Source organism: Anarhichas minor, unplaced genomic scaffold, assembly GCF_050575085.1.
Source record: "Anarhichas minor isolate MPS153535 unplaced genomic scaffold, ASM5057508v1 ptg000010l, whole genome shotgun sequence".
Taxonomy (NCBI): domain Eukaryota; kingdom Metazoa; phylum Chordata; class Actinopteri; order Perciformes; family Anarhichadidae; genus Anarhichas; species Anarhichas minor.
The window spans coordinates 9898688-9918505 of record NW_027466456.1 but is presented as its reverse complement, the minus strand read 5'-3'; the positions used below and the strand labels follow the sequence as shown (position 1 = coordinate 9918505).

At 43.2% G+C, this 19818-nt stretch overlaps 1 protein-coding gene across 3 annotated transcripts in view; it reads right to left on the bottom strand.

The window, feature by feature from the left end:
* Window positions 1-567: 567 nt before the first annotated feature.
* psmd1 (proteasome 26S subunit, non-ATPase 1) overlaps window positions 568-19818 on the bottom strand; it is a 34059-nt gene continuing 14808 nt past the window's right edge. Inside the window, exons 17-25 of one of the 3 annotated variants that reach the window (XM_076088098.1) lie at window positions 13956-14070; window positions 11221-11337; window positions 10214-10316; window positions 6188-6357; window positions 5210-5302; window positions 4777-4863; window positions 2687-2899; window positions 1344-1509; window positions 568-767 (exon numbers count right to left, since the gene is read on the bottom strand). In XM_076088098.1, coding sequence (XP_075944213.1) covers window positions 1363-1509; window positions 2687-2899; window positions 4777-4863; window positions 5210-5302; window positions 6188-6357; window positions 10214-10316; window positions 11221-11337; window positions 13956-14070 — 1045 coding nt within the window. In that variant the 3' untranslated portion in view covers window positions 568-767; window positions 1344-1362. Of the gene's footprint in view, window positions 768-1343; window positions 1510-2686; window positions 2900-4261; window positions 4332-4776; window positions 4864-5209; window positions 5303-6187; window positions 6358-10213; window positions 10317-11220; window positions 11338-13955; window positions 14071-19818 lie in introns of those variants that run through there. The other 2 variants (XR_012953106.1, XM_076088099.1) reach the window with 2 other exon arrangements.

Below are 19818 nucleotides of genomic sequence, written 5' to 3'. Positions count from 1 at the left end.
CTCGTATATTTGGTCGTCTTGTGAATTTCTTTTTACACAAGTGTGCCTTAAGTTACAGACGGACCTAAATAAAAAATAAGCGCTGAAGAAAATAGTACCGAGCCAGATCCACTCAATCAAATGTATCGAAAGTAACCGAAGTGTTAATGTTTAACCATCGAACCGCCACATGATTGAAATGTATTCTTAGAATCACAACTGCATCAACAAGGTTTTGTTAATAGACATAAATCATCATAACCGTCACTGAAACCAAGAAAAGAGACATTTTAAAGAAACGGTCCCGCCTCAATAGATTGTTCATCATCACTTATGGGCGTATTGTTTTTAGAGTTTTCCTGACTTTCGTCCTCCAAGGAACCAGGAACGTTACACCCCCCCCCCCCCCGCCACCCAGAGTTGTTTAGTGTGTATACAGTAGACTCAGCTCACTGTACAGAGACAGACTGAAGCAGCTGCTGCTGAGTGCTGAAAATGTAAACCAGTCTAAACGTATGAGATTAGAGAAATCCCCTCGCTGCACGCCCGGTGAAAATACCCACTCAAATAAACACACACACCCCAGCCTCCAATATATATCACTTTTTTATTGTACGGACAGAAAATTATACAATTTGAGGATGTAAAACACTCCCTGTCTGGCAAATGATGAGACGGAACAGGAAATAAACGTGTAAAAGAGGAAGCAGGTAGTAGGTGGATGAACAGATGGATACACGGAGGGGAGACGCTGGACCAACATGCTGACATCGCACTTCTTCAGATGCCTGAGGAAAGGAAAAACATGCAGGTTCAATTTAACTCAAACATCCCAAACATCCTCAAAAATATAATGCCACATTATTGGCCAAAACGGCATCCAAATATTGTTTGCAACTGTAAATGTTAGTACGACTTTGCACCTTTTCCTGCTCCGACACGTTGAGATGCCTGCTGTAGTTAATCACACATTTCAAACGTGTGACCTTCTCTAAAAACTCGGTCACTGACCGCTTTTTGCTGCCTCCAAGTCAGCCTGACAATGATCTCTGGCGTGTTTACTCCGTCACGGCACTTGAACCTCATTAAGAGGTGACATAGTGTGCAATCGAGGCCCTAATTTGGTCATCGACACCTCATCGGTCTCATCACACGCAGCGGCGACATGTGGAGGCGAGCCGAGGCGGTCCAACACAAACACACGCAGCAGCCGGTGTGAAGGTTTGCCCTCCGAGCTGCTGTTTGGAGATGCCAGTGGGTGTTTACGTTCCTCAGTCACCGACGAGTGAAACCGGGTCAGGCTTGGAAACAACAGCACAGACCTGCGTCCCGCGTTATCACACAACACAACTTCAGTGCGTTACCTTTGCTGCGAGAGCATTTCTACTCGTCGATGTACTCGAAGGGCTCCGGGGCCTCTGGTTCCTGCTCTTCCTCCTCAATCTTGGGGCCGTGAGCCGAGACGGGCTCCACCAGGTCCTCCTCTTCCTCACTGGTGTCTCTCATGATGATGATGCCGCCTGAGTGGAGCTGGTGACAAGACGAGGAAAATCAGAAACAGCATTTAGCCAATGGGTCGAGTGTCATCAGTGGTTGATGCACTAAAAAGGTATTCATGTAATAACTTTATTTAGGGGATTTAGGGGTTAATTTATTCAAAAGGTAAGATCACAAATACGAGTACCGTGTGGTTTTGGTTTTTCACTTTGATTCTTTAATGGAACTGAGTGAGTCCACAAAAGGATTATTTAAACTCTTCTAGTCCCAAAGACTGGAAACTTCACATTACCGCATGTTGATCCACATACTAGGGTTTCAATAAACCTCCAGACACTCACCAGATTTCAAGATAAGTCTATAAAACCTCTCCACTTCCTAAACCCGCCATTGAATGTAAAAACAAACCCTTAAAAGGGAAAGCAGCATTACAAAACGTTAAGACAACTTTTTGGGCACTTGATGCGAGCCGTCGTATATTGTAGGACAGTACTTCCTCTTAACGGGACTCGGGTGAGTTCTCATTGGACGGCCGCACGCCTTCCTGCCATTTAATGCAGGAAAACTGTCAACGTTTACAGCAGGACCGCAGTCGTCCGCTTTATAGGCCTGAAGAGGTGGGAGGCTCTGGACTCAACCAACAGGCTGGATCCTGATCTAAAGGATTCATTTTAAAAAGGAAAGAAATCCTCTCCGACACTTTTACACCGTTAAATATAATGTAATTGTTGTTTAGTGTGTAAACGGGTCTTTGATGCATTGGCTCAACTGTGGTTGAACTGTTGCATCACATCAGCTTCTGTGGTGATTTCTGACTTGATCGCCATGTTGTAGTTTCATAGTTATTCTTTTAAGAAGCTTTTGCTCTTTGATACATTAGAGCTAAATACACGAGCTAACATTTACTGTTCATGTTTATGATAGCTTAGAAATGTGTTGTAGCTGTACCTGGAAATAGTGTCTCGACATTATATCAACAAAACGGAGCCAGATAATAATACTGGTAATAGACACGGGGTGCTTTCACACCCAACCCGTATGGTGGGCTTTCAATCAACTCTAACAGGCAGACAGACAGAGAGAGAGAGAGAGAGAGACAGGCAGACAGAGAGAGAGACAGGCAGACAGACAGAGAGAGAGACAGGCAGACAGAGAGAGAGACAGGCAGACAGACAGAGAGAGAGACAGGCAGACAGACGTGCGTTGTTACCGGTTTGAAGGGCTGGTAGCGGCAGGTCTCGGGCATGTTGAGGACTTTGAGCTGAGCCGGCATCACCCTGGCCGGGTTCTCCAAGAGCTGGAAGTTTGGCTCCGCCTCTTTCTTCTTCTCCTTTTCCTTTTCTTTCTCCTTCTCCTCTTTCTCTCCCTTCTCCTTCTCTTTCTCCTTTTCCTTCTCCTTCTCCTTCTCTGCCTCCTGGACCTCCTGTGAGAGAGAAGCAGCATGTTCTGCATCAGGACTACTGGGATTATTTTTCACAATGTCCTAGTAGTGTGTGTGTCTGCGTGTGTGTGTGTGTGTGTGAGTGAGTTCTTTATCTGTACTGTTCTTATCCCCGATCGTTTCTGGCGTTTCACACATTTATTTTGACCTCTCTATTGGTGTGTATATTATACTTTGTCTTTTATGTAGAAAAAAAGGCCTAAAACATAAAATCAATTCAGATATTTCGTAGGGGAAAATTGCTTATCATCCACAATTATGACACTTTTAAACCCACTATAATCAGAATATATTTGTGAAGTATACATTTGACATTATTTGATAGTTCAGAGGAGTTATGAGTAATACACTATTGTGATTCAGTCGTGCTATTGATGGCCAGAGATTTGTAAGGATATCAGGCCGACACTGGAGACCCATGAACAAGACACCGAAGGACAGAAGGTGCCGAGGAAAGAACAACTTTTGTATTTCAAGACCAAAGTACGTCCTCTCCTGCAGATGAGGCTGTCTTTTCTCCTCTGGCTCGGTTTCTAAAGGGAGGCGTCAGGTGCAAATACTAAAGTATATACTATAGACTAGAGTGGTAGTACTACTTGTACTTGGCCTGTTTGGCCTTTTATTATAACATCAGCAGTCAATGTCTTGAATATTCTTATCCTTAGCCTTGTAACCATTAAATGTTATACACACACACTCCTAAAAATAATAATAAAAACTGTATTTTAGGGCAACAATTGTTAATATGTTGATTATTTTATCAATAATAGATTGCGTATAATACGTCAGATTTTATAGAAAAATGTCCACACATTTTTTTCCAGAGTTAGTCATGTATTCATCAATACCCCGTGTACTTTTCCCTACCATTTTATTCCCATCTCAATCAAAACAGATTTCAGCGTTGATACATTTAGTAAGGATACCACAGCGACGCTTTCAAAAGGAAAATAAACGAGCTAAACATAAACAAAAACGGTCAAAACCAAAGCCAGCTCGATAAAGCTGTCGAGAAAATGACGACGAGTGAATTGTGAACCGGCTGACCTCCGTGTGAGCGGATTCCTCCTCCTTCAAAAACCCGAGCCGTTTGGAGGCCGGACATTTCCAAGCTCGTCTCTCAGCACCGGAGCGGAGATGTAGCGTGTCAGAGCGGATCAAACGCGCCGCTAACGCCCACAGAAAATCACCCTGAACGCTACACCGGCTCCGGGCTGACAGAGTCTCTCCGTGAACACACTGGGTGTGGGCGAGTGAAAAGAACTAAATATAAAAAAGGTAGCTGTGTGCGCGTGTTTTGTCAAAGAGCAAAAAAGAGACTGCCTCAGATACACCATTAAGTACCTGGATATTTAGGATTTTACCTGCATACCAGCAGGTGCTCAATGAAGTGTGTCATTCCTCTTTCTGCAGTCTGGAAAAGACACATGGAGGTACGTAAAGCTTAAACTAAAGACATCACTACCAGGACACTCGCTGGGGCTGCTCTGCCATGTGGTCCTTCGTAAAAGTAATGCCGGTATAAACGCACCGCAGAGCACACACCTGAATATTATACGGTCTCTCGCCCGACCTTCAGAGCAGTGTCTGAGTCCAACAATGTAATAAATCCGTTACTTCAAAGACATTGGAAGGGTTTAAAATCGTCAAATTGTTTGACTTTAGGCAGACCGCCATTAAAATGGGCTCATTTAGGGAACATCGTTCTGTCACAGTAGATACAACTCTACTCTAGATGAACTAAACTAAAGCAGTGTTGCTGTGAGTGAGTGAAAACAAACAAGGAAATAAATTAAGATTTTTAGTAATGGGGGGGAGAGAGAGAGTTTTTTTTCCGAGGGCTGTGCATTTCAACTCACCACCTCCATCTTCTCCTCCTCCTTCTCTTTCTTTTCCTTCTCCTTCTTCTTGGCTTTGGCTGTGATGGAGAGAACAGCGGTGGATACCTGCCATGCACACAGAGAGAGCAGCGATGTTTCCACAGTGTAAGACAACACCAGAGACACTCAGACCTTCTGCAAACACGGCTTAAAATGTACAGAACTCCTCAACCACAGAATAAACGCTGCTCGGTCTTTCATTACGTTCTCCGAGAGCATCTACGATTGTGAAAGTGAGAAAAATAGGCCAGAGATGCTGAAATAATAAATACAACGGGCAAGAAAGTGATGAGGGTTCGGGTTAAAGATGATGCACAAATCAATACGAAGTGAGGTTGGCTTTGCTCAACTAATCATTTGAGAAAAAGGAAAAGTAAAACAAGCAGATCTGTCGTGGCGCCGTAGTTCTCACCTTCTCCTTCTCCTTCTCTTTGGGAACCTCCAGAGCTGGTGGGTAGGCGAAGGTGGAGGGCTTACAGTTAGAGCGGTACTGCACCTTGGGCATCTGAACAGGAAGAGAGAAGAAGTTTAGCAACTTAACACGACGTAACCACGACCTGCCCGCCAGATACACTACACTTCTATCCACCCAGTGTAATTTGGGTTAAATCTAAAAAAGTGTTTATCAATCAAACCGTTTTACACTCTTGTCACTGGAAAGAGCTCGGCTTAGTTGGGTTTTGAAGTTAAATGCATCTTTCTAGACAAAAGAAAGAAACACTCACTACAACATCCTCCCTCACCTATTAGCTGCAGGCGTAATTTAATGTGAAAATGAAAAAGCGGTCCGTCAGCTTTACCTAGATAAACATAAAGGAAGTTCTCCGGCCAGAGCAGCACCAGGTGCCTTCTGTTTAGTGTGAGCCTTCAAGTGATAACAGTGTTCTGAAAGTAAATGACTCAACGGTCCCTCTGATCCAACAGAGCACACGATGTGTGACCAGGGACACCAAATAACTCAGCTGTTTGACTGCAGTGTGGAGGCAGAAAGAGACTTCTCACGTATTCTCATCGATATATTCTTCATTTACGAGAACAACTTGTAAATGAAGAGGATGTTCCCCGTCCAGCGGTGAAGTCTGTGAAGACTCGTGCTGTGTAGTTAATTAAACAGGTGCTGACGAGCCTTTGGCACAAACTCTGTTAAACCCTGCTGTCCCCCCCCCCCCCCCTCCCCTCTGCTCTCTCTCCCCGCTGTATTATTTGGGTCTTTACACCAACTGTATTCTCCAGGGACTTGTAAAGCTGGGGCTGCACAACACAATAAAGAGTGCGAGAGTCTCTGGTGTCTGACACTTGATGGGCGATATCCCTTAATTCACGGCACCCGTTTAGGATCCCAATGTCACCGTGACACAACAAATCACAGCGAGTCGAGCCACTTCAGTACCTTGAGGTCCTTGTTGAGACCGATTATAGCAGTTGGCTGGAAGGCCAATGACAAGAAGTGGGAGAGGGGGAACCAGAACCAGAACTGGGTGAAGACCAGCAGGCCGACCAGTGACGGCATGTGAGTGTGACCGGTCCTGGACTGCAGAGAGATGGTCACGTTACGTCCACCTGTACGACAGAGGAGGGGGAGAGGGTTTCAGGCACAAACAGACATGACATTGGTCCTTCACCAGATGACACACCAGCTAAAAACTAATGTTTTACAAAGTAACTAAAGTAGAATATGATAAACTTATTATTTCCCCCCACATGAACATGTAGAGTGAACACACTAGAAGTTATACAGCGTGTGCTAATTGTTATGCGTCACATCTCTCTGATAAAAACATACTTGCTGCCACAGTATTTACAGACTGCTGGTGATATAATGTATATGTAAAAATACATGCTGTTCAGTAGAGGACAATTTGACTGCAGGTAGAAAACTGTGTTTGGTCTGTGAGTGAAACCACCGCCACCAGTAGCACTCGACACAACCTGCCCGTTTATAGATTGCTGTGAGCAAAGGCAGTTGGAGGCAGGAACGTAATCGTTAAAACAGCTCCACACTGATCGCTCATTGTGTCCACTTGACACAGGAGCGGTAAGATGAAGGGGTGGGAGGTTAATGAGGGCACCGACCAGGACGGTCACCACCCCGAGGAGGTCGTCTTTTGACTTCAAGTTATCTGATCTGTTGATGCCACGGGCAAAATATTACAGCGACAAACTGACGAGCCAATTAAACCCAAGAATGCATTGTCTAGTGCATCCTGCATAGAAGAAGAAACTTCATTCATTATCATCAGATGTGAGCTACAAAGGAGATCAACAATTAATCTACACCGTAAGAGGTTTGACAGCTGCCTTAAAATAACAGACGCCTCTACTAATTATAATTATAGATTACTTCAGCATTTCTCAATCTGGACACTATTTTCTTATGGGGACAACAATTTTTTGGGAAACGGGTCCAGTATACGACAGCCGCTAAACGGGCTGCAATGTAATCGCTCGGGGATATTCTGTATCGTCAATTTACGTCCACTGTAAAGTGCTCGCTTTTAAATCACCGACCGGCTCAGATTGTTATCGTAAGTGTCTGATAACATTATGGAAATGAGCCGACAGATCTACTACTTTCCCTCGGTCTGGTCTTTTTGCTACCGAGTGAGACTTGTTGTCGGAAGACGGTGGAAAAGAGAGTGAGAGTTTGAGACCCAATGTCATGGCTCACTATTTAGCCGATTTCGAGGATGTAAATGTGACGTGAGATTTCAGAATGAGACCCGGGCAATAACAAACAGACTGGATCAAGTGAAAGGTGAAGAAAACATTTGTCTGTAGCGTTCCCGCTCAATACTGGACCATCTTCAAAGATTGTTGCCCCAACGAGTCACAATAACACAAACGCATGGGTAAATAGGGTCCAGGTTGAAAAATACCAAAGCTCCCCTTTAAGGCTGAGAGTTGAAGCCTCGGTGTGGTTATTCATGGTGAACGTGCGTGTGCTCGACAAAAAGAGTGCGATGAATAGGGGTCAAGGGTGCTCCTTGGAGCAGCACCAAAAATGAAGAGACCTCTCGTGGCCTTTGTGGAACAAACGATAAGGAGCGACTGCAGAAGGGAAGACAAAGGGAGGAAGAGACGGTAGGAGGCAACCAGGATGAATCTGTCATCTCTTTAGGGAACAAAATAAATACTAGGGCGTATCCCTTCCAGATAAAAATGAGATCTTCCCAGACAATACCAGTTAAATCATCTGCTGTCTTTGAGCTCTGGGGCCTCATCTTGACATCTGAACTGGTGTTGAAACCGCTCCAGTCCCGCAGATTGAACGTTGGCCAGAATGAGCCACGAGGTCTGCTTGCTGCGCCACAACTGGGTGCTTAAGGGTCTCTTAAAAACTTCAGAGGTTGAGAGCACTTGACTAGCAGGTCCTCCCCCCTCCCCCTCACCCACCCAACCACTGTTTTTGCCAACTCTACGTTTGGTGGGCCAATTTTCATTCCAATAAGTTCGTGAGGGAGGCACGGGGATGGGAGTGAATCCTCGTGAGGGGTTGTATGACAAAATCAACAAGCAACTTGCTCGCTGTGTCGCTTTAAAAAAAAAAAGAAAAGAAAGGTGAAACCAACCAAATCCTGTCAAACAGAAGATAATGTGTTTTTCTCCCTGAATAAAGCTAATTAAAGGAGGGAAAGTCTATCTAGACGAACATGTAGGGGTGAGAAAACGAGCAAAAGAGCGTGACGTTTCCCGGGTAATTATCGGCAGTGATCGTGAAACTGACCTCTAACCGCTTCCGCCCGTCAAATTAAACACAATTACCCGAGCACCTCAAAATCGGCGAACCCCGTAGGAGAACCAGAATACTTAAAACATTCACGACACACAAGCTTGAGCGTGTCCGACACTCGTACAGGAGGAGTGGTGTTTCTTGCATGAATGCGTTTAAACTGTGAGCGTCACACTGAACTGTACTGAAAACACGGGTGAAGCACTGAGAATTAAGAGTTTGGCATGACAAGCCGAGGGAGAGTGGGGAGTGCGTCTGCTGTGTGAAAAATGAAACCAGTGGTTTTGTCTGGCCGGTCTCACGCAGAGTCATCTTGGCGTGTCTGCTGACTTTATTACGATCAATGCGCCCGATTTGATATGCGATCCATTCCGTCATCGAGACGGCCAACCTGCTCAGAACAAAAATAGCGCGTCGAATCATGCTCCAGGAGGGGCGGAGCTAATTAAGAGGCAATTATATGGCTGATGAAAAACATTCATGAGTCACAACATCAAAAAAACAAAACAAAACACATTCACTGCACTTATCCTTTCAAGTAACGGTGCAAATACTTGAGATAGACTTCACTTTGTGTAAGTTGAAAACACCAGATAGTGTATTTTGACAGCGGTGTGTAAACAGAGCTGGTTTCTTTCTGGCTCACGGGGTTTTATGTTAGTGCTAGAAAATGGATTTCTGCTGCAGCCTGCATTGAGGCTTTGTGTATACACGTGAATATGTGGGTGCTCTGTGTGTACGCGAGTGTGTAGCTCGCCACGTGATGATGTGCAGCTCTCTAGGACCTCACACACGCACACACACACAAACATATGCGGCACGCTTGTGTCCACAAACACTCGCACATACATACAAACACAGAGACCATCAGACAAACAGTAATCACCAGTGGGAGACCAACAGCCCATGTGGCTGAGAGCAGAGCGGAGCTGAGAGGTAGGAGCGCCAGGTGCTAATGCACCTTAGCATGATCTGTTCCAGAGACACGGTGCACGGGTGGCCAACCGGAGAGGGTTACTTTGGGTTCGCTCGAGCGTTAAGGAATTCAAATGACGACATACACAGCAAACCACAAACCCACATTAAGGTGAGAGCACTTCACTTGTTTTACAGTGTAATTAAGAATGTGGGTCATTTGGAATCCCCCTGAGGGTTGAGGGCACAGAGGCAAGTGGGACCACATACTGGTTTGATCTCCTGCTCAGTGGCAGACATGGATACATCCATCGCCTACTGGTGAGATCAAGCTGGTGTCTTGAACAGACTGCATTAGTAGGGATGGGCATTATAGGCAGAAGTACTACTTGATAATCACTGGGAACCATTTGATCATTCTTCGAAGATCGCCAGGACCTTTTCAAATCTAACTCTGTGAATTAAGGGTTTATTATGAGCAAATTGTTGGAACTAAGGATGCACCGGTCATTTCAGTCCCGATACAGATACCTGGGCTTCGGGTACCGGCCGATGTCAGTATGTTACAAATTACGGGGACGCCCCCCCACCCAAACGCCCCCACACGCCGATGGAAAGGAGTGGAACTGAACATGCCACGTTTTCAAGACGAGACATAAACTATTCTATTATTTTACAATTGAATGAGTATTCAAAAATCCTGACCCCTCCCTACCACCGGCCTGTATTAACAGCTAAATATGTCTTGTGCACGTTTGTTTCGAGACTCACCTGCATCGAGGATTCCCTGAGCCAGGATGGCTCCAAACTTGGCCATGACGTCATCATGCTTGTCGTTGATCACCTTCGCATAAAGCTGCCTGAACTGGTTAACCTAAAATAGTGTGTGGGGGGGAGGACATGTTAACGTACGTCACAGAACTGATGGTGTGACACCAATGACCAAATACAACATTTCATTTGTTAAAATACAAATTTTGACTCCAGAATAATTGTCAAAATGTGAATTTTAACATGTTGTATGACATTCATTTACACCAATAAGTGAAAGTCTGTTCAATTCTGTGACTCCTTGTTAGAGGCTCTTTAAATTAAGGGGAAGATACGTTTCACAAATCGCAGTACAGCCTGTGACAGCCACATTCAAACTGCTGTCAGCACAATATTCAAACCGAAGCCACGTCAGCATGGCCACGCCCATGATGATGGTGTAATACCTGTGGGAGTCCCGGCACTATCAGCAGATCTCGAGCACCACGGTGAAACCTTGAGTAAACACTGTGCTGCGTAGTTAGCAGTCAAATTGGGCCAATTTACCACTTTAAAACTAGAGGCCCGAGACCTGTCTACAACTTGGAAATTACATAGAGAGGGACTTTGAAATAAACAGTCATGGATAGAATACCATCCGACATTCCACTGTTTGAAAAGAAACTGCCTCGAGCACAATCCTGCATACCGCCTTGAGCTTTAAGGACTGTTGCTGTGCAGATGAGTCTCTAAAAATGTGTCTGGCAAATCTTAACCGTCTGCGACAACGTACGAGGTGCTCCAAGGGTGAGTGCGTGCAGTTATACCAGGACTAGTCACTCTCCAGCCTTCCGTGACACGGACATCTGATGCTTTCTGCTTTTGGTCAAGTCTTCCTCTTTTCTTTCTCCTCACTCTTTAAGAACAGGAGGAACTCTTCCAGACCAAAGCTATTGCTGAGTAAAGATCTGCTAGACCTATGAAAGAGGTCTAGCAGATCCTGGCTCCCCAAACGTTTTGGATCTTACCTTAGGACAGGTGACTTCGGACTGTTGGATCATGATGAGGGCAGAGGCAATGAGGGCGCCCTGTCTCACATAATTCACCGGGTCATTAGTCATCGGCTCAAGCAGATTGATCGCCTCCTGTGGAGATAAAAGGCAGAGCAGAAAAGTTGGTAATCTGGTTTAAAATCAAGTGTACTTTCAGTAATTGCCTATTTACAAGCTGCACAACTCTTATGGGTCTTGTAATTAATCATCTACTGCCCGTAAGCCACTTTCACATTGGGAAGCAAGGAATGGCTCATCAAAGTAGATCTTTGATGTAAATAAACAATGATTCAATCAAATGAATTTCCCATGTATGTATTTCAAACGAGGATAAGGACCAGCTCCTTAAAGGTGAAATGTAAAAGAATATTGATCTCTCTCTCTCTTGACTGATCACTCTCTGCAGTGTTTAGTTTATATCTGTGATGAAAATTAGGACCAAAAACATTGCTGCAAGTAGGACTATACACTTTTCACTGACCGAGCAAATGTTTATTACTTCAGAAAATCTCAAGTCTCAAGGCCGAGCCCTCCGCAGCCCAACAGTGAGTCTTAGAACCATCATTTGGGGATGAAAGTTGTCAGAATGGTTGCTGTACCGTTTAAATTGGTAGCGATAGATGTCCTGTGCATTCCCCACATTTCAATGGCAAAAAGACGATTTCACATATATTTGTTTCGCTCGCAAAAGGCATCGAGGGGGACAAAGGATTTTTGCTATGAAGCAGGTGGCTATGCTAAAAATGCTAAATAAAAGTAACAATGATGGACACTACTACAAACTTTAAGCGCGCCTTTGCAAGGCTACTCGTTTAGTACAACCTAAAAAAAAGTTGGAATAATGACCTCTTAAGTGACAATGATCATTTTATGCATTTCACTCCAAACATTTATATTTCATATTTTGCCATTTCCAAATGAGCAGATCAGTGCAACAGTTGAATACAAGGAACAACAGATCATTATCAACAGAGGCAACCAGACCACACGCATCAATACAATTAGTGTCATCCATATCTGGTTACCCAGGAAAACTGAGTTACGAGAGGCCCAGCCTTTTTTAAGTTCCCTCCAATGATCACTGTGAATGTAAAAAAGAGGGAGGACCACCTCTTTCCTTCTTGTATTTCTAAACTCCCCTCTGTCCTCAGCTGAGCAGTAATGGCTGTAACACACACCACCAGACTCAGAGGGAGGCGTCAGCTCCGCACAGGAAAGAGAAACAAACTGGGACGGTGACAGCGGAGGTAAAATAAACCATGTTTCATCTGTGCTCTGGGCTCAGCTGGCTGAGACAGCCGTGTACCCGGATGATAAGTTGGAGCGCAAAGCCAACACCAGTCCACCACATCCTGTTCCCGATAGGCTGTCGAGGGGTTTAATTGAGAGTATTTACTGTCAGACCCAATCAGCTGAGAGGGATGACACATAATGTGGTTTGCTTAAGATCCTCTTAATCCACGTACAGCGGTGGACTGTTTTCTTCAGGCTCTCGCCTCAGAGTGAGCTGGACTTTAAATTACATTCAGTTCTGCTAAAAACTGGCTAGATGCTTGTGTAAATAAATGGGACAGTGCCGAACACACTTTATCACGACACAATTTCCACGCATATTTATATAAAGTGTATCATATGACGGTATTCTGAAATGGTGGTTGGTTTTTGGTGAACAATGCTTCCACCCAACTCACTAAACCAGCTGAACAGTATTTAAGATTTTCATTATGGCACAAAAGTAGTAAAACAAACAGAAAAAGGTCAAACCGCTTCCCTGTGCAGTTCTTTCTTTTACATTTTTCCTTCGACATACAAAGTAAAAAGAAGAAACATCCCAAGCCCAAGGTGTATAAATGATGGCGAAGGAATGTGCTCCCTCTTAATAAGTGACCCACTTCTCTTGCCACAACATCATTATTCTCACCAAGGACCTAATGTGCTAGAGGTCTTAATCTGGGAAAACCAAGCAGCGGTGCTTTGGAGCTGATCAGCTGCATGTCTCGGGCCCGATCTGGTCCAAAAACATTCACTTTAGTGTTTCAAGGCTCAGGACGCAATGAGCCGTGACTCCGCTCTGGCTCTGCCACCTGAGCCCGATCAGCCCACATAGTTAGACAACTCGAGAACTGGCAGCACCTCGACTTCTGTCTTCTTCACTCTCCTTTTCGGACTCCAATGAACCCAAATGCGATGACAGGTTACAGCCTTGTGACTGTGAGCCAATTTGGACTATTTTATCAGCAAATCTACCGAGACCTTTCCACAATTTATGAGCTCCTCGGTGCTGCTGATATTCCATGGAAATCAAAGCTAATGTCAAAAGATTCCAAGTAGCTGCTTACTTTATTTTTTTAATCACCATATTCAGTAATTACAATAATGGTCTTTGATCAAACTCTGGCATGATTTGAAAATTGTCCTGAACCAGATGAGGTTCAAAAGAAGAGGACAGTCTTGTAGGATCATCTTAGGATAATTTAGGTTTGGTAAATATGATTCACTCTTATATAGCATCTTTAATGAGAGCTGGAGCAGGAGACTTTCATTCTCACATAGTCGCCATTTATTTTTCACCTCTTTTAATATATTTGTGTTACGTCAAACACAGTTGCATGTTTCAGACGGCAAACTTCCTATGCTTCCTGGTAAGCTTTTATGTTTAAACACTGCGTTTAGTTTGCAGCAGTTCATCAACTTACGGGGGAGGCACTCACCTTGTTGCCTGTCCCAGCACAGCAGATACCCAGGGCCATGGCAGCCCCACAGCGCACATGTGGGTTGTAGCTCTCTGACAAAAGAGACACCACACTGGGACACTGCTCAGGGGTCCTTAAGAGAGACGGGGAGAAATTAAGAGCGAGTCAAGAATTGAAGTTAACCGGTAAACGACACAGAGTTGAGAAAAGGAGCACGAAGAATCTTTTGCTCTTTTCAAATGAAAAATGACAGCAGGTTGAGGAAAATGTCACCAACAAGTAAAGGTGATGCAATCAATTTCTGATATCCCAACTATTGTTCGTCTGTGGCACACGTGTGCAGGAAGCTTTTTACAAACTATGCCAGTGTTTTTCCATTAAGGACCTAGACTCTAGTCTATTTCATCCCATCAGAGATTCAAGATGTCTACAGTTGTGGGTCACAGCTGTAGACATCTTGAGGTGATGGGGAATGCTTGTTTTGGCCATCTATCAAAAAGGATGGTATTTGCACCAATATGGTGCCATTTGTACAACATGGCACAAAGGGCTATGGACTAAATACCATAAAATTGTTTATGTCACAGGTGCATTTTGCATCTATAGAGTCCATGTTATTAGACAACGTGTAGAGAGAAGAGAAAAGTGGAACAGCATGGGTATGAAATGTGGGGCTTTGATTTATGTCCTTATTCATTTTCTGCCATTGGTGCAGCTGTGAAATATAATCAGTGAGCCAAACCATACTTAAGAATTCTTTCCACCTCTTCTACATTACAAAGTTTCTTTGTGGATGTTGGTTAAAATGTGCAAAGGAGTGGTCTACATTTATTTGTTTCCAAATGTTTATTACAAAAAAAATGTAATTGGAATATTCAAGATTTTGGGAGTGTAGTAAAAAAAACAAAAGCACTAAATGCGTTACTCATGCCTAACGTACTGTTGACTACATGACAAAAGCATTGAGAGTCAAAGTGTTGGCAGGAAAATACGCAATTATTCGACAATCCGGGTGAACTTGATGAGGTCTAAATGAGAGGCCAACGGTGCCGTTTGCTCTCCAGTCACAATGAGACACTCTGCAATCAGTACATGCCACATACATGCACCGCCTCGGTGATGAAAACTAATGTAGAGACTCGTTGCATTAGATTTAGGTCACCAGGTGTGAATGCCAACTTTGCCAGGCATCAATATGGTGGTCTCCTGATCTCAACAAAAAGATTTATGAGATTAAATAGTAATGTTTAGTGTTGTGGGTATTTGTTGAATTGGTCCAACAGAGATACTTAACTTGAAATAAAGGGGCAAAAGGATGAGGCAATCAGTTTTATAACCAAGAATGCTATCTGACAATTTGCTTGTGAATGGAGGTCGTTGATAACACCAGCGCTGCCTTGGCCTCACAGATGCACTGATTTTTAATATTACTCAGCGCCTTTGAATTTCACAGAAAGGTTTGGTCCGCCTCAAACAGCCATCAGGAGTGAATCAGACTGGTTGTAATTGCAAGCTATTATCACTAAAAATAAGAACAAAGAGTTTTGTAAGTCCAGTCAAGAAGCCAGCAACATAATCTCTGTGGTTTTACTTTCCACAATTCACTAAAATGTCACTTTGTGTAAACAGACCCAACAACACTTCCCTCCCACTGAGGAGGCTGCTGTAGTTTCTTACACATAACTAAACACTCATTGATCCAATAAAAGAAAGAAAAAGAACCAAGGCTACATCACCCGGCTGTACTTGGCCCTCAGCTTCTAAAACAGCTGGTTTGTGTTTCTGCTTAATGACGCAGCGCTCAGCAATTAAACGGATAAAAACAGAAAACGATTAAGAAAACTAATAAATGAATATTGAAATAAATAATAACTGTGCTTAATACATTTGTCAGTTCATACGCTAAATGAAAGGACTTCTAGCATAGCTGCTTTTACTAGCTCAGATTTTATTTGACTGAACCAAATAAAACTTCAAACGCAAGTTAAGAAAGAGTATAAAACAAAAACATTATTGCAATGGCTACAGCTACATTTCATTGAGCCCTAAATAGTGAAAGACGAGAAGGTGACCAAGACGATCGAGTCCCTCTGTCTCCATTCAACACACCATTAATAGCTTTGCCTAAATGTACAATAAGGAGGGGAAAGGATTTGGGTTCAGCCTCCATTGATTTGAACCAATAAATAGCCTCAATAGATTCCTGTACATCGATATACTGTAGTGGCATGTTCTCCAAGTATAATCTCCACTAGTGTGTTAATTAAAAGCTCTACAGCAGGGGTCTTCAATGTTTTTCAGGCCAAGGACCCCCAAACTGATAGAGAGATGGAGCAGGGACCCCCACGACTATATATATTGTATAAAAGGTGTTTTATATTAAATGGGCCTAGTACCGTGTATAAACATACCTCTTTATTGTGCATTCAATACTAAGCTATTCAAATAATACACAGGTTCATATATTCATGTTTTTATTTTAAACATCTGCAAGGTACAGTGAGCAGGGAGGCCGTGCCGCTGCCATTTATAAACAGACCTTGTCAGCTGATACCAATGCCAATATCAACATTGTCTGTCAATTGCATGATAATCATGCATACAAGCTATTCAAATTGATGTTTTCATTTTAAACATAAATGTGGAAACATAAAAATGAGTGATGCTCCATTAGTGCCACTGCCATGCATAAAGATACCCGTTATCTTTCATACAATACTGAACTATTAAAATAATAGACAGATTCATGTTTAGAGAAAAACATTTTTTTTTTTTTTTTTAAATGACACTTCATACACTTCAATTGTCTAATCAACCAAAATTTCGCAGACCCCCTGCAGTACCTCCACAGACCCCAGAGGGGCCGCGGACCCCCTGTTGAAGACCTCTGCTCTACGGGATAATCAAGATCACAAATGGCAATCATTGGGAGATCTAGATCATCTTTCAATTTCACCTTTGAGGCTACTTTATTCTATTGTGGTAGTCTGGTGATGCCCTTCAATCCATGCTTTGATACGGACCAGACCGTAAAACCTGTTAATTATAGGACGAAAAAGTATGAACCGGGGCATCAAAAGTTCAAGTTATTTTTTAGCTGACTACAGCAGCTTGAAGCACAATTTGCAATAACTTTGCAGTGGCTTTTTCAAATCGTTTAATCTAAAGCCTTCTCAACCCTTTCAAAGTAAAAGACAAGCTAATTACCTTCAACAACCGGCAAAATGGAAGAACTTGGCTGGAGAGAAGAAATCAATATCCAGCATTTGTTTAGTTTGAAAGGGCAGTGAAGCAACGACATCTGTATTTCAAGCCCGACTTAAACATCCTCATGATGTGTAATGGATTTAAAAACCTCACAATGAACTGGACTACTTGAAAACTCAAAGAGGTGAGAAGAGAAACGATAATTAGAACAGATTACATGGAACGCTTGCGAAAGGCTTGCAAGCGCACTCGGCCTGCTGTGGACATTTAAATTTATTCTTTTGGAAACGAATAACCATTTCCTACACCACGACAATGAACCCTTCAACAGTGTACAGTGCTCCTGTAATTTATTGGTCATGCGAGCCAATTCAGAAATATTTACTTAAAAAGGTTACAAAAATGCTCCAGGCTTTTACTTCACTGGTTAATGGACGGTATGCTTATATGTGCATGCCTCACATGTATAATGGTGAGTGACAGAGGCTGATACAGCTGCAACCCAATAACTCCCTCTGCCCTGGGAAGTAACACACACATTGAGAGGTAGGCCAAAAAATAAAAAAGCCGGAATAAAGCTTAGCTCAACAAATTATAGGTTGATTTTGACACATGAAATGTGATTGTTCCAGTTACTAATGCACTCGAATTGTCAGAGAGCAGATCTCATGAGCTTGCTTCGTGTCGGTTACAACCAGTCACCCAAATACATTGTGAAAGTACCTGGACAATGTTGTGTTAACAAACAAAGAGGCTGCATGGCTTTTAGAATTCAATTTAAAAACAAGAGAAACAATAAGGGAAACGAGAGAGAAGCCCTGGAAGTATCAACACCGGATCTATTTTTTAATAATATTGACAATTTGCAAATTTCCAAAAGAACATATTACTAATAGAAATGTCACAACAACATAAGTGCTGGTTGCTACAGCAGTTTGAAAGTGTAGATCTGTCAACTAAGGTCGCAATCTGAGTCAGTAAGGTTGGTTTTCATTCAAAAATGTGCCCGTGCGTCATGCATTTGATGTGGTGTGAGCTGAAGTCAGCATGCTGTTAGCGGCCCACCTTTAGCTGTACCTTGTATCATGAAAAAATATATATCAAGAAGCTGTGGAGGTGGGCTGGGTGATGTTTCACAGTAGTCCCACCAGGTCAGCTTAAAGCGATCAAAAATTAAGACATGCACTCGCCTTCTTCTGACATAAGAGCTGCAGTAGAAACTCCTGGGACTGAACATACTAAACACATTTGAAATGGGTGAACAAAAGGAGCCCGAATGGGGTATTAGCACCATAAGCAAAGTAGGAGGCATGTTTCCACTAAAACATTTGCTCTATGTCCGACTCTGTCCTGGGAGACCTCCGGGTACACAGATCTATGTGGGGAGTTATTGGCAGTATTTCACACATTTTCCTGAGAAGAATCATCATCTGGTTACTGTAAACTCCAGGCATATTTTATTACAACATCTTTGAACATTTTGCATCTCCTTTTAAAAGCAAAACATTGAGAACACATTTCAACAGGCAGAAAGAGCAGGAGGAACAACAAATGGGGTCTAAATTTCAAACATGACTTCCCCGAGCTTAATGAGCGCACGCTGGATGAAATTTAAAAAAAACGTTATGGGGGTACAAGTACAATTTTCAAGCACCTTACAACACAGAGGGCTTCTTCCAATACACCACTACTACATCCCCCCCACCACTGCTCGCTTCAGATGGAGGAGAGAACAGAAAGTGACAAATATAAACAGTGGGACGGCTGTGTTGAGGGAAATTACCTCCCAGAACCTCTGGCACACTGCCAGCACCAAGACATTCATCTGTTTTATACAGAGTCCGACTCACAAGCTAGATAGAGAGGGGGGGGAGGGAGGAGCGAGAGAGCGAACGAGACGGGAGAGTGTGCGGGCGGATCGCAGGCTGTGATCGAGATGCAGCGAGTGGGAGAGAGACGGAGGAGCCACAACATCTGAAAGTTTTAAACCAATGATCGCGGTCGGTGATGCGAAGCAAGACTGGGGGTTCCTCCAACATGTGGAAGAAAAACAAATTCCACATCATGGACTGCTTCAGACAGAGACAGATTTAGGTTCCACCGCTGAGAGAGGGCATTCTCCGTCACGTTTTTATTTTGGGGAGGGAGGAAATGTAAAGGCGAGATAGGGGGCTTTAAAAAAGATATTAAAGTGAGGAGGCTACGGAGATTGAAATGCATCGGGGCCTCAAGCTGCACTGTTCTCCGAGAACTAAATATTGCTTTAGTGTTTATGAAAGTGAACACGTAGCGGCACGGAAAAATACTCGAGGAGTTACTCGACATCGACAAGGATTTAAATGAACATCAGCTGTTACTCAGGAGCAGGTAAGAAACCAAGCAAAATCATTTTAATGCTAATTGACAGTGTTTTCTTTTAATTATTGATCAAGTTTGATTCTTTGTCAACGCTTCCACGGCCAGTCGTGTGCACGTCTGTGTAGACTTGATACGTACAGAGTGATGCAAGCCTTGTACCTTGAATTTAAAGCTTCATGGAGATTTTTAATATATCTGTTTTTATACATAAAAAAAACCTTCAATATCTCACATTATTGTACTAGTTTTATAAAAATGATTGCATTATTTTTTTACTTATCGTATGCATGTATAGAAACATGTTTCTATAGACATT